Here is a 15,175-nt window from a genome sequence, read left to right as displayed (position 1 = left end):
GCTGTTGCCAGGGCAACATACACTTTCGGCATCATCGGGAGCAGGAGGGCTCTGCTTTTGTTCCTGGGCCCTGCCAAAAACTGGCAAGGAGGGAGAGGCAGGGCCCTGTTGGGATGCTGTGGTGGGGAGGAGGTGTGATGGGGCGCTGTGAAGATGGACCCAGAGCTGCTCCATCCCTTTGCCTCTGAACGGTGCCAGCCGCAAGCGAGGCGAGGGCGGATGTCCGGCTGCCCTGGAGGGAGGGCTGCAGCCGGTCCTGCAACCAGTGCACATGCACTTCCCCACCTCGCTCCTCCTCCACCATGCACTGAATTTAGAGCATCTCGGAGCAGAAAGCCCCTGTATCAACACGTTCAGGGAGCCCATACATAAAATATTACCTGGAGGAGGGCGGCCAAATGGCACATGGCCCTGGAGGGGGGGAATTACCATAAAAATCATTAGTGCGTTTCATCCAGTACAATAATTGTTGGTTTATTGCTCCACCCCCCCACCTCCCGGCGTTGTTCTTTGCAGGTGAGAAGTGGGGGGAGATTCGAGGATCTTTTGCTTTGGGTCTGCACCTTCTCGGGGCCCTCCTGTGAGCAGCACCCCCATCCCCAGCAATGGGTTTGGGGGATGAGCAGATATGAGGAAAGGAATTCCCATGTGCTTGTCCCTGTGTTGTATCCCCCCCATCTCTTTGCTGCAGGATGCAGCATCCCAAGGCTGCGGTTTCCCAAGCAGAGCAGGGATGTTTCTCTCCTCTAACCGCAGCCAAAATGCATTTCCTTTGGATTTCTGTGGATAAATACACACAACCCCCTGTGAAGTCGTGGGATGAACCCAAGCCAAGCCCCACAGCCCTGGCAGAGGCAGCGGTGCCAGCATGGAGCTGTGGGAGCCCAACGAGGGAGGACGAGTGATTAAACCTGGCCATCTGGCCTGCGTGCGTGCTGCTGCTTCCTCCTCCTCCTCCTCTTCCTCCTCCTCTCCGTGCCCACATGGCTCTGACTGTCTTTGCCCATCCTGGAGGATGCTCTGCCTGGGGATGCTGCATAACGCCCTGTCTCCTGCCTCAGTTTCCCCACCTGTAGGATGCGGTTCCTTCCCAGGGAGGATGAGCTCCTAAGGAAATGTTAGGGGGAGGCTGGGAGGAGGGAGCATTGCCGCTCCGCTTCCAGAGGTTAATGGCTTTCCCTGAGCTAACTCCTGGCCAGGCTAATGGGATTCAATACTCCTGCCAGCCCAGCGTGTCCTCTCGCCTGTCGCTTCCCATCAGCGTCTGCAGACAACGGCGCTTGGGTTCACCTTCAGCAGGACACCCCTCTTATGTAGAGGGTTTCAGTGATGGTTAACCCTTCCCTGCTTCGTTAACTCTTCCTGGGGTGCTCTGCTTGGGCCAACAGCTCCTTTCTCACCAGAAGGGATGGGTTTGAACATGCTGGGGGCAATGGCAAAGCCGTGGGATGGTGGGCACCAGGCTGTGCCTCCTACCGAAAGCCACGCTACATCTGTCCTCCCAACACCCAGCTCAAGCCTTTGTGATGTTGGTCCCCTCTCTTTCTGGGTTCTTCTCCTCCAGTTTAACCCCCTTCTCTGGAGTTTCTTGCTCTCTTCTGGGGTCAGACAGGCAGCCATGAGGACCAGGGCATGGCCCCATCCTTTGGGAAGGCAGGAGAGATGCTGTGAGCTTGGCCATCTCTACCTCTACTCACGCCAACGATGCTGCCTTTGAACCAACCTTTGGGAGATGAGCTGGAGTAGCCAAGAGGGATGAAGGAGCCTCCTCCTCCTCCGCATCCCCTTTGTTGTGTTTCTCCAGGTGGCCCTTGGCAGAGGCGGTTGCTGTGCCAAGACGTCTGCCCAAATCAGTGCACTGGCTCTGATGCCCCAGTGCAGAGCATCCATCTGTCCCATCGAGCCGGTGGGAGACAGCCCAGCCCTGGCAAGCATTCCCTGCCACCCACCCCCAAAACCGGAGGCGGGATCGGGAATGTCATCTCCCATCCTTGCCCCGGTGAGAGGAGCCATGTGGGCTCAGGACCTCCGACAATTGGGGTCAAATTCACAATCTGCTCCCACGTTTGACTCTTCCCTTCCCTGCTGAGGCTGAACCAGCACCAGCTCGCAGGGTTTTGAACAGGGCCATGCTAGGAAAAGTAACTGGAGGCGGCATTTGATGGGGTTTAGGAGATTTTCCCCACCAAATTGGGCTTTGTGAGGCTGATGGAGCAGCCCCGTGGGCTGGGATGCAGGCTGGAGGGTGCTGAGCTGCATCCGGCTGCTGGGAGCTGCCCCCGCCTGTGTGGGTTTTCCCTAAGGATTTCCAGGCACAGACTGGGCTCCCTGCAGTCAAAGCGAGCTGTATCCCAGGTAAAAGCCCCAGCTGATGCTTGGGAGCCCCTGGTTGAGAAAGCCAGCCCAGTGCTGAGCCAGCACTGAAGTGATGCCCGTTGCAGCCCAGCATGGAGGTGTTTTGGGGCTCTGAAGCCTCCCAGCCCCTCACTCTCTTTGCTGACATCCCCCAGGGCTGGGTAATGCACCACTGCGGGTCTCCAAGGTGTGTAATGCCCATTAACATCCCAAACACAAGCAGAGGGAGACCCCCCCTTACTCTTCCACCCTCCCCAATGGAGCAGAAATGTGCTGATGCAGAAAAGCCGATCAGCATCTCGGCCCCACTGGGCGACGGCGGCCGAGGGGATGCAGTAACAGCATTAAACAGGAGCTGCTGTCAATAACTCCTCAGCGCTGGGCAGCCGGTGTTAGAGCTGACCTTTGGAGAGCTGGAGGCGAAGGGGAGCAGCTGCTGGAGGGGATGGAGCGATGCCATTTCCAACAGCCGAGCACGGCCCAGGGGATAAACGTGTTGCCCGCTGCTCGATCTCTGTCGGGTGAGCTGGACCCGGGCCATAAGCAGGGGTTTGGGGTCTGTACATCATCCCTTTCCTTCACGTGAGCACCAGGTTGCCCGACAGATATCTAAGGCTCACCCTGGAGTCAGTGCAGCTCATTCTCCACGCTCTTCCCACCGTGGGTAGCTGGTCCATGGGCTGTTTTCCCCCTCTGGCTCTGCGAGGGGAAGATGCTGGCAGGGATTAGCCAAAAAGAAGCAGCCAAGCTTGAAGACCCACTGAAAACCAGCCCAAGCCACTGGGATTTGGGGTTGCTTTGGAGCCAGGGATGAGATGCAGCTGCACGAGTCGTGCTTTCCTTTACCCCCACCTCTCCTCTCTGTCCTCTCTCGCTGCTTCTTTATCTCTAGAGAGAGAAGGTATCTGAAGGATAATTTTCCTGTTGTCTCCTAAGATGTCCCGAGCAGCCGGGCCCCCAGAGCAGCCAACCTGGAACAGCTCCTTCCTCTTCCAAGGCCGGGACGTGGCCACCATCTTCTCTGAGGACACCGCCTTGGCTATTGAATATTATCCATACAAAGCCAGTGAGTCTGGGACCCCAGTGAGGATTCTCTCCCTCATCCCTGGTTCTGGCCAGGGATACCTCCTGGGCTGCCATGCCTCCAGCCAGCTTCTCTCGCCCCTTCCCCAGTGTGGGATGCTCCAGGCACCCTTGCTCCCATCGGATACTCAGTGCTGCCCCTCACCAGCCGTGTATTCCGGGAGCTGGTGGCACGGAACGGTGGGGTGCGTGTGGATGGCCTCGCCATGCAGGTGAGCTCAGGGTGATGCTGGGCAGGGTAGCATTGGTGGCACCCGTAGGTGATGGTACCCGTAGCTGCTGGGATGGGGGGATGGAGATCCCACCTTCACATCTGCATAGGCAGCATGGTGCAGAGCCCCGAGCTTCCCAGGGGAAGATGGGGTCTCTGCTCCGAAACTCAGCTCTGGGCCTCTGGGTGACATCTGGGTGATGCCAAAGGCTCTGAAAGCTCCAGTGGATGCTCTGACCCTTCCTCTGCCTCCCCAGGGCACAGACCTCAAAACCACAACTGGAGCCATCCCAACCGTGAGGCTCTGCCTGCAGCTCCTTCAATCGGAGGTGAGATGCTGGGGATGGAGAACAAGGCAAGCAGGGATGGGGACAGGGACAGGGCTCTGTGGAGCTGCTACCCTCTCTCCAAACCTCTCAGGTGGGCATCAGCTGGGCTGAATCCGGGTTTTATCCTGTGCCTGTTGTCTCAGGGCTCTGGATTGTGCCACTGGACAGCTGGAAACAGCAGCATCATCCTTGCCCTCCCACATCCCTCCCTTTCCCAGGGCTCTCGTCATGTGCTCGTACTCCTGGGACATTCCAGCTGGAGGCAGGGAAGCAGGCAGGGTGCAGGCAGGGTATTTGGGAGAGGCCGTTCACCGTCTCAGGGCAGAGAAGGGCCAGGCTGGTTAACCACGGTGACAAATGCCCAGCTGTCTCCATCCTTCAGCATTTGTGCTCCCCAGGGATGTCACAGCAGGGAGGCAGTTCGGCTGCCTTTCCCATGGAGGAGGGAACCCTGTTAACCCTTGGCTCCAGGACTGCTCCTTGGGCAGGTTGGGATGTGGCCATCGATTCAATCACCGCATCCACCAGGCTCTGCTCCCATCTGCAAAGGGAAACCCTGTCCATAGAGTAAATGTGGGACAGGTCTGGATGCTCGGCTGGCGACCACATCCCCCTTATCCCCCAGGGAGCTGCGCTGGGCCTGGGGCTGGCTGGTGGGGGGCTTTGCAGTGATTGCCCAGGGGGGTCAGCGACAAGGGGTCTGCGTGTGATGAATTATTCACATGGGTGTCACTAAGTGCAGAATTAATCCTCTTGCTTCCAGCTGGCTGCTGCACTAAATTATCACTCGCAGTCATGCGGGAAAATGCTGCGGAATTCATTTAGCTGATTATTGTTTTGATCTGGGAGCTGCGAGGGGGTTTCTTCTCCTCTACCCCAGCCTCTCCCTTTCCCCCCTCCAGCCCTGCCTTCCTTAATACATGTAAGAGAGGGAGTGGAGACAACAAGCAGGAGAGCCAGAGCCAGCCTTGGGTCCGCGTCTGGTTAATTCATCCCACAGCAGACAGATCCGGAGTGATGCAAATCAGTGAGCGATGAGGGTGAGGGCAGGTTTGGCTCCTCCTTGCCTTTGCCAAGGGCTTGTTCCTTCCCTGGAAGTCAGGGTTTTCTATGGATGGTGGTCCAGGTGGCTGCCTGTGATCCCCAGCACCCAGAAAACACAGCCCTGAGGGCAGGGGTGATGTTGCAAGGGCAGAGCTTCTCTCCCCATTGAGGCAGCCACAGGTTTCAAGGGTTGTTGAAAGCTGGATTTCCAAGTCCTCAGTTTATGGATTAGTCCTGAGCTCAGTTTTAGGATGCCAAGAAGGAGCCAAATGGGGAGCAAGAGGCAAAGGCGGCAGCAGCATCCCTGCCTGCCCTTCCTCACAGCTCTCCCCAGCCACTTGGCAAAGGAGAACAGTTTTACCAAGCTCGTCTTGTTTCTTTTCTTATTCTTTATTTTAATGTAGAGAGCTGAAAATGTATAACCTAGATTGGCTGGGCTTTTTATAACAAACAACAGCTAAATAAACCCTGGGCCATCTGTACTCCCCGGCGCACCAGGAGCCAGGCATAAATCTGTACCCCCTCTGCAGGGATTTCACCGATTCCTACCAAGGCTCTGGATGCTCCTGAGCTTCAGATGCTCACATCAACCCTTCACACCAAGAGAACAACCTCAGCACCAGGGCTTTCTAGGGATAAGGAGCTTCCCGTAAATAGTCAGGCTCTCAAAACACTGCTCCATTTGTAATAGCCGCAGGGAGCAGCTGCTTTATTAAAAGCCAAGAGCCCCGACACCAGGGCTGAGCAAAGAGGACTCCTGTTATCTCAGGGAAAGGGCAGCGCTGGGTTGCAGCCACCCGAGTAAAGGCACGGAGGCCCCCAGGTTTGCCCCCACCCAGCCGGTTTTCCTCCCTCTGGAGCACAACCGGGAACAAAAGACTTTGATCATCTCGGGGAGACAAAGAAATCAAAGACTTCAGCAAAACGCTCTCGTTTGAGCAAATTAACAGCTCAAAAAGGGTTGAAAGGGGAAAACCTGCAGCCGACTCCATCCACCTCCATTCTGACTTCACCCACCTCCCTTCCGACATCATCCACCTCCATAGCATCTTGTGGATCAAGGCAGGACTCCCGTTTCCCCTTCCTTCTTCTTTTCCCAGCCCAAATCTGGTGTCTTGCCCAGGAAAGCTGAGTTTGACCATGCAATAACCAGTGGCAAATCCATGTGCAGGCACAGCAGGATGCTGTCCCCAGTGTGCCCAGGGGGTGCTGCGCCCCAGCCAAGGGCTGGGAAATGCACACCGGAGGCATCTTTATTCCTGAGGGATTTATTCATTGCCCCAATTTATTAACCAGCCTTGTTTTGCACTTTGTTTTGGCACAACCCTTGCTCAGCCCATTAACTCGGCCCTTGGGACCTTCGGGGTCACCTCAAGCCTTTGCCACCCTCTTTTGCTCCTGTCACCCGAGATGAGGTCTGGGAATGTGGTGAGAGCCTCTGATAAGAAGGGAAACGCAGGAGCTGCTTTTTCCAGGCAAGGGGAAGGAAAATCAACAGGCTGGCTACAGCATCGCCTAAACAGCCTTAATTTATGTAATTGCTGCCATTTAAAAGCAGCAGCAGATCGGCGCCTGGTGTAAATTGTCACAGCGCCGGGGTGTAAATTGTCACCGTGCCAGCCCCTCCATCAAACCCCTTTTGGGCTGGCAGAAAGATGGGTTTACACTTGGGTCGGGAAGCGGGGATCGCCATGTGTTTCCTGTTGTTTCAGCCCGTCCGGATGGGTTTGTCCTCTGCGAGCACCAAAACTGAGGCTTGCAGCCCCCAAACCCCATTTCAGGGGATGCAGGAGGTGGTGGAAAAGCTGGTCTGGGGGAAGCATCTTGTCTCCGTGAGCCAGCAAACCCTCCGAGGGCTTTCAGCAGAGCTGAACTGCTCCTGCTTGCCAGCTCTTGATTGACACCTCTCAATCAAGTACAGAACCCCTTCCTCTTCTTGCATAGCGGGTTACGAGAGGCGTTATGGCATCGCTGCGGGCTGGGAGCTGCGTTACACAGGGAAAGCCGAGCCAGCGAGGATCCAACAGGAAAAAAAAGAAAAGCAGGGAATGTCTTTGTTAAGGAGAATTTGTTGGTTTCCTCCTGCCATTCCCAGGGGAGCGTTCAGGGCAGCGCTAATTGAATTAAGAGCACGTGTGCTCCAGCGAGCAGCTCTCCGATGGGCCGTGGTGGTGGGGCCGGGCTGGCCTCGGCTCCGGCACGGCACGGTGGGCAGCAGCTGTCTGCCGGCCCCCGTAATTGCAGGCAGAGCCTAAACTGTTGCATTTTGCATGATGTTATTCCCCGTGGAGGGGGAGAGTGGCGGGGCGGGGGGCAGCTTCACCCCGGCTTTGATGCTGGAGGAGCTGGGCTGAGGTCGGGGCCAGTAGCATAATGAAATGCGGCTTCACAAGGGATGCTGATGCTGATGGCGTTAATGAGGCAGCGATGGGGAAGGGCACGAGGATGCCTCCGGACACCCCCTCGGAGGGGAGGGATGCTCACTGCTCTCATTACCTGCACTAAACAGGCGAGGCTGGGTGCAGGCACGGAGTAATACACAGCGCGGGCCACTTCACCGCTGCCCATGCCCACAGCTCATTTGGAGAGGGCGCTCAGCCTGATTGCTCATCTGGAGAAAGGAAGAGAGCATCTGGGAGGCAGGGAGCAAACAAGGGTGGTGAAACAGGAGGGTGCTGGGTGCTGTGTTTTGGTGCAAAGATCCCAGCAGCGAGGCTGGTCCTCGTCACCCAAACCTGCCCTTGTACTGGGAGCCGGGATGGCCAGACCATGGAGAGGGTCCCTGTGCGTGACCTTGCCATGGGAGGCGGCAGCGAGGAGCGCACGCACTCCATCATTTATTCCATTAGATCCAACTTCCCCCTCTAAGTGGATTAGAGGGGAGTCTATAAAAGCCAGGCTGGTGGGAGGAGAGCGGGGTGCGCAGAGCAGGGAAATGAGGGGCAGGGAAATCGCATTACTGCTGCCAGCAGCATCTGGCAGAGGGTCTGGCAGGAGCTGCCGCTGTGCCGGAGGTGCCTTATCCGCCAGGCACCCAGTGACCAGAAGCAAAGTGGCTTTCAGCATCCCTTTGTACCCACAGGACTTGGGAACCCACCTCCTGCCTGCCCAGGAAGGGAAGAGATGGGCTGAGCTGGGCACAGACCTGCTGTTTCCACCTTGTGAACAGGAGCTGAGCATGAGCAACCCACAGCTCTTTCCCATCACACTGGTCCTGGTGGCACATTGGGGATGTGGCTGGTGGGTCAGGGGACATAGCATCAGGGAATTGTTTGGGTTGGAAGGGACCTTAAAGCTCATCCATTTCCAACCCCTGTCACGGCACAGGGACACCTTCCACTAGAGCAGCTTGCTCCAAGCCCCTGTGTCCAACCTGGCCTTGAACACTGCCAGGGATGGGGCAGCCACAGCTTCTCTGGGCACCCTGTGCCAGCGCCTCAGCACCCTCACAGGGAAGAGCTTCTGCCTTAGATCTAACCTGAACTTCCCCTGTTCCAGTTTGAACCCATCACTCCTTGTCCTATCACTACAGTCCCTAATGAAGAGTCCCTCTACAGCATCCTTGTAGCCCCCTTCAAATATTAGAAGGTTGCTCTGAGGTCTCCACGCAGCTTCTCTTCTCCGGTCTGGCACGCAGCGGTGCCATTTCCTTGCCCCTGTCACCACATCCATCCATCCTACAGACCGTTGCCTTTCCTTTCCCAGAGCCCAGCGGCATTCCTGACCCCATCAGGCAGTGATGTCCTCCCCAGCCTGGACCCTGCCACTGGCAGCACACTCAAGAGGAGCAAAGAGCTGCGAGCAGCCCCCGTGCACCCACGTTATTGCCAGGTAAGAGCCCATGAGAGCGGGCAGTGATGCTGTGCCAGCTGCATCACCCTACCAGCCCCCACAAAGGCACATGCAACAGTGCAAAACTGGCATAAACCCCGGATTTTAAACTGTGTTGTGCCCATGGAGGGGCTTTTCCATCAGTGCCAACATCCCTGATTCCAGCTGATGTGGGGTTCACGAGGGCTGGAGGGGAAGCAGCTTCCCATCACCTTGCTGGGGGCAGCCTGGATGCGCCAGCTTCGATCTGATCGCTCAGTCCCAAATCCATTTAGCAAATTCTCTCCTTTCATGGCTGCATTATGTCGGGAGACCCCAGGCACCTCCAGCTCGTACCTTTTGGTTCCAGGAGAAAGAAAAAGCAGCTGTTCTCCTCCTCCTTTGTGCTGATAAATGGAGCCCTTGGATGGATTTAACCCCAGCCCTCGTGGTCCTAATATCTTCCTGTACTTTAAGCCATCTGGCTTTAAAAATAACAGGTCGTTAAACCCCAATTCTGCTTATTAAATAGCTAGGAGGGAAGGGGCGGGGGGGGAGTCCTGCACTGCCCAAAAGCCCAGTTATTTCCCCAGCAGCAGCTGCCCAAACCCCACCTTCGCCCTAATCCCTGTCCCTGGGATTCAGGCTGCAAAGCAGGAGGAAAATTAGCAATCAAATAAGAGCCATAAAAAGACAAATACAGAGCAGCTATTTGGTTTTCCTCCAGCTGTTTTAATTCCTCCACTGAGCTTTATGACTTCCCTTTCCGTGGCTGCTTTATGCCCAGGCTAATGGAAACCCGTAATGGGGCGTGCGGAGGCGGGTACCGCAGCACAGCCTCAATGCGGTGAGGATGCGAGGGCCAAGTGTGATGGACTGAATTACTCCAGGGCTCCAGAGAAAGACAAACACCCTTCAGGAGTCAGCCCTGGCATCACTGCGTGGTCTGTGTGATGAGTTTTCACCCCTGGCTTTGCTCTTTGCTCACGCTGATGCTCTAAGCAGCCTCAGATCCAGCTCTCTGTATCCTCACACGAGCATCCCTGCGCCGATACAGCGAGGAAGGGTGGGAAGTGGCCTCAAGGATGCTTCCAGCATCCAATTTGAAAGCCTGAGTGGGGCAGGGAAGCCCAGGAAGGGTTTGCACAAGCCCTGCCTTGCCTGAGCAGGCTAAAAAGGCTGGAAAGCATTGCTGGGAGGGTTATTGTTTCCCCCCCCGCCCCAACCTTTGACAGCCGTTTTCTTCCCCCTAAAGCACAGATTACTTTCAGTCCACTTGCACTGCAGCGCAGGGGATTTGCTTGGGAAGGCCTGGAAAGCCCATCTCCTGACAGCCCCAGGAATCAGGGCTGACACCCTACTAATGGAGCATGGTGCAGGAGGGAGCCAGGACATGACAGCCCCCCCGGCAGCAGTTCTGCTTTGGGGAGGGGGGGAGCAGGCGGCTGATCACAGCCCTGTCACTTCTCCCCACTCCACTCCTGCTGATCAAACCCGGGTCCCCCATCCCTACCCTGCGGCTTTTGAGGTCCTGCTTGTTAATGCCTTCATTAAGGACAGGGGGGAGGATGAGGAGCACGAAGGGATGAGGAATATTGTAGGAGATGGGGTAACCCTGCCCTGGCCCACGGATGCAGAGAAGCCTCTGGGTTTGGGACATTAGCCCCCCCCTTGGGCTCACCAAGGGGTCAGGCTGGTTTCTGCTGGCCAAGCTTTCTGACCCTAGGCTGGGGTTTAGGCTGGGCTCAGCCTCACCGTGTTTTCCTACCCTCCTGCCCTCTCCCTGAATGGATTTGTGCCTCTCTTACCAGTCGGTGAATAATTTACAAGCAGCACTTAACGATTAGGGCAGCGTTTTCTCCAGCCTCCTCAAACATTTGCTGCTTCCTCCAGCCTTTCTTTCCCCTCTCCCATCACCCACATTCCCCTGACCTGTCAACATCAGGGGTTTACAAGCCAAAGGGCCTCTGGTGGGGCTGGGAGAAGTAAATGTCTCTTGTTCTTTTTGCCTTGCTGGTGTTTTGCTCCATGTGTGCCACCAGCTCCATCACATGGGAGCCCAGATGTGCATGTTGTCCCCCCAGAACATGGTGCCATGGTAGAACAGGCAGCCGGGGTGGGGAGCAGGATTTCTTGCTTGGCAACAGCATTTGGGATGCTTTGCTAGACCCATTTCCAACTCCTGGGTGGAAATGGGTCCAACATTCCTCCAGGAAGCTTCCTTTGAGGATGATGGGGGCTCCTGTGCCCGCTGAGCAATGTCTTGTGCCTCAGTGAGCTGGGAAGGGACTGGTACATCACTGCTGAGCCCAGCAATGCCTTGAGCCTGCAAAGGGCAAGGGGAGAGAGGGGTGAGAAAGATAAAGGTGCTATGAGAGTGGAGGAGATGTGAATGTTGAGGATAATGCAAGTGAAAAGGGTGCTGTAAAGCATGAAGGTGCTGCACGGGGCAACGAGTGCTGCAAAGGGGCAAGGAGGATGCAGAGGATGATGGCACTGCAAAGGAAAAGGATGCTGTGAGGGGAGAGGGTGCTGCAAGGCATGAAGATGCTGCAAGGGGTGAAGATGCTGCAAGGGCTGAAGGTCCTGCAAGGAGTGAAGATGCTGCAAGGGCTGAAGGTCCTGCAAGGGGTGAAGATGCTGCTAGGGCTGAGGATGCTGCTGGGGCTGAGGGTGCTGCTGGGGCTGAGGATGCTGCTGGGGCTGAGGATGCTGCAAGGGCTGAGGATGCTGCAAGGGCTGAGGATGCTGCAAGGGCTGAGGATGCTGCAAGGGCTGAGGATGCTGCAAGGGCTGAGGATGCTGCTGGGGCTGAGGATGCTGCTGGGGCTGAGGATGCTGCAAGGGCTGAGGACGCAGCACGGCCGAAGGCTGCCGCACGGCCGAGGTGCTCCAGCCCCATCTAGCGCCAGCCACGCCGCCCTGCCGAGCGCGGGGTGCCGGGGCTGGGAGCGGCCGGGAAGCAGGCGGAAGCCCGGCGCGGCTGCGCTGAGGATGCGCCGCTCTGAGCTGCCCCGGGTGAGGGGGGCACCCATGGGTGCGCCAGCACCCCCGGCACGGGGCTCAGGGCTTGCTTCTCCTGTGTGGGGCTGTGTGGCTGCGACTGCACGGGGCACGGAGCAGGGACCTCAGCAGGGAGCCAGAGCAGGAGGGAAGAGAAAACTGGCAGCAAATCCCACACTTTTGTGTGTGTTTTGGGGGGTTGTGTTGGTGTATGTCCTGCCCCAAGCCAGTCCTGCCAGCACTGCTAAACCCTCGGTGAAGAGAGCACTGAAAGGCTCATCCATTCTCTTTTAGTGGCTTCTCAGCCTTTCCTGGTGCTACTTAATGCAGGATGGGAGCTGGGGAGATGCTGAGGGCAGTGGGTGCTGAGGGTGATGGGTTCTGAGCACAATGGGTGCTCTGGGCAGCGGGTGCTGCACTGCTCTCAGCACGGTGGCTTGGGGTGTTGATGGATTTATGCTCACTGCTGAAGCGCAAAGGGCGTTTTATCAGCAAATCCAGTCAATCCATGAGCTCACAGGGTAATGGATGGTAATAACCCCCATTCGCAGGCCAAGGGCAAGTCACAGCAGCCCGTCACCAGATTCGTGTGGGATTTACCCCTATGAAACCACTTGTTCACAGCTGGGGAATGAAAATGCTTTGCGAGCACTTTGAACATGAGGCTATGGGGGTCCCAGGCACAGATTTTGAACGGTGTGCTTGGGAAACAGACTCTTCAGGGAGCTGCCAAGCCTCCCACTGGTGCTGGGGGTATTTTGGGGGGATATTTCTGCACTTCACATCCCCAGCTGCTGGAAATGGGTTTGTCTCAAAACACAGATGAGGATGTTTCCCCAGGAGAAAACGAACCTGCAAAGACCCAGCAGGAGCCCCATGGTAACCCCTTTCCCTCATGGTTTAATCTCAGGAGGCGGCTTTCTTAGCTCTGGCCCCAGTCTGTGGTCACGGGTGAGCAGCGGTGCTGTGGGATGCTCTGCTCCATGCTGGAGCACAGACCCACCCCGGGAGGCTCTGCTGACCTCCCTGGTCACCAGCAGCAGCAGGACATCACTTGGGGACATCACTTCACCTCCCGAAAACAACTCCATGCAGTGGGATGGGGGGAAAGCTGTTTTGACGGAGCCAGACGCTCTCAGACGCTATCCCAGCCCGTCCCATCCTTCCCAGCCACCGGTTTCCTTTTATTTCCCTCTTTTTCCCCCATTTTTTCTTTGAGGAAACTGACCCAGCAGCGACTCGCAGCGGAATCGCGGTCCCTGCTGGTGGCACAACTGCTTTCTTAAGCCTTATCTTGAAGGAGCAGGCAGGCGGGAGGGAGCGGCCGGTTCCACACAGAGCATCCTTCTTCCCCGAGTTATCCAGTGTAATCCAGAGGCTTTTATTTCCTTGTACAACACGGTATCAGCAGCCGGCAGCTGGGCCTGGAGCCGGCTAGCGATGGTAATCACCGGCCCTAAAATCAACATTCCAGTTAGGAAGGGAGCAGGAGCTGTGGTGTCTCTATTAAATGGAACAGGGCTCAGATGAAGCGCTTTTCAATGCAATCCAATTAGCTCCTAAATTGAATTGTAATGCTTTGGCTAATATACACCCCCCCCCAGCACAGCCCCCCCCCCCCATGCATGGGAAGCGAGTTCAGCCTCGGTTTAATCAGATAAAACCCCATTTATTTGCTGCCTTTCACTGTCTCGTGCATCCTATCAAGATGTGCAGAGCTAAAACTCTCCCTATTTCCCTTTGGGGACCTGCAAATCTCCCCCATGGAGTTGGGATTCACCAGGGAAACACTTGGATTTTGGAAGTAGAGGGGGGAAAAAGGCCCATTTGCCCCACTGAAACATCCACCCACATGATGGCCCGAGGATGGGTTTGAGGACCAGTGTGTTCCCAAGGAGGGACTGGGGGCACTGGGGACCTGGCATCCCCACAGCCGCAGCTGGTACTGGTGTCCCAAAGGAATGGGTGAGGAATGAAGGCATCCTGATGGTTCCAGGAGCTTTTCTTACAGAAAAGAGGAGAAAATGGGATTTTTCTCCTCTCTGATCTCCCTAAGCCGCTGTAGCAATGTATTTTCTCAGATATGTAAATCTGAGCTTATCCCATCTTCATAACAATTACGGAATTGGGCTTAACACTCATCCAGGGACGTGTTATTTGGCGAGCTGGAAGGAGACTGTGGTGCAGGAGAAGCTGATGCACTGCCAGGGGCTCAGATGCTCACAAGTGCAATGAGTTGAACCCGTCCTCAGCCTGTTTCCAGGGTGCATTTCTGTCCCCTCCCCGGCCAGGGACGGGGTCAGGCAATGCTATGGGGACACAGAATCCCCTCACACACCCTATTTTTGGCTGCTTTCTCACCTCCTCCTGCAGAGGTTTATTGCTTTGCTCCGTGTTGGGATGAATCGATCGCAGCAGTCGAAGTTAATGTGAGACATCAAAGTGTCTCAGAGCAATTTGTTAAGTAAATAGTGAAAAAGGAACTTGGCCTAAGCAAATAGGGGAAGGAGGGAGGCAGCTCGGGGGGCGGATGAAAGGCTCTAAAGGCAGAGGAAGCTTCAGAGGCTTGGGAATGATGGGGAGGAAGAAAGCAATATTGAGAAATAAACAGCGAGTGCCAGGAGTTTCAAAGCTTCCATCATCTCAGATGTGAATTCCCAGCTTTTCACCCTGGAACCCTTCAGGAAGGAGAGATGCAGTGGTTGGATTTGAGACAGGAATTGTAGGGGGGCCCTGTCCCCAGGTGCTGCTGTGGGAGTGGGAGCACCTGGGCTGGGGGTTGGTCTGAGCAGCATTAGGCTGGCATTAAAGGCTGGGAATGGATTTCCAGGCTCTGCAGGTGTTGTTTGGTCCTGTCCCCAGGTGCTGCTATGGGAGTGGGAGCACCTGGGCTGGGGGTTGGTCTGAGCAGCATTAGGCTGGCATTAAAGGCTGGGAATGGATTTCCAGGCTCTGCAGGTGTTGTTTGAGCCTGGAAAAGCTGGGGTTGAAGCCAGCACCTTCCAGCACGGGCAGGGGAAGCAGCAAGCCAAGGCCAGCCCTGTGCATTATTGATGGGGCAGATAATGGCATGCTTCCCACTGGCTCCTTGATGAAAAATTGATGGCACGGGATAGGGGTTCCATTGACTTACACCGACTCTTTGTTCCTGAACAAACACTGGAGGAGAGGTGGATAAGGGATGCTGCAGGGGGTGGATGCGGGATGCTGCAGCTGGTGGATGCGGGATGCTGCAGCTGGTGGATGCGGGATGCTGCAGTGGGCGGATGCGGGATGCTGCAGCTGGTGGACATGGGATGCCGCAGCTGGTGGATGTGGGATGCAGCAGCTGATGGATGCG

General features: G+C 56.3%; 1 protein-coding gene across 1 annotated transcript in view; it reads left to right on the top strand.

Moving 5' to 3' along the window:
* CCDC33 (coiled-coil domain containing 33) overlaps window positions 1–15,175 on the top strand; it is a 42,521-nt gene that overhangs the window by 21,128 nt on the left and 6,218 nt on the right. Inside the window, exons 10-13 of the mRNA XM_061447480.1 lie at window positions 3,292–3,421; window positions 3,529–3,650; window positions 3,907–3,978; window positions 8,728–8,853. Coding sequence (XP_061303464.1) covers window positions 3,292–3,421; window positions 3,529–3,650; window positions 3,907–3,978; window positions 8,728–8,853 — 450 coding nt within the window. The remainder of the gene's footprint in view (window positions 1–3,291; window positions 3,422–3,528; window positions 3,651–3,906; window positions 3,979–8,727; window positions 8,854–15,175) is intronic.

This window comes from Pezoporus flaviventris, unplaced genomic scaffold (assembly GCF_033815535.1).
Source record: "Pezoporus flaviventris isolate CSIRO_AGI_PZ_B2104156 unplaced genomic scaffold, CSIRO_AGI_Pfla_v1 ptg000006l, whole genome shotgun sequence".
Lineage (NCBI taxonomy): Eukaryota > Metazoa > Chordata > Aves > Psittaciformes > Psittacidae > Pezoporus > Pezoporus flaviventris.
Note: the sequence above shows the minus strand (reverse complement) of the source record. Positions and strands in the feature narration are given on the sequence as shown.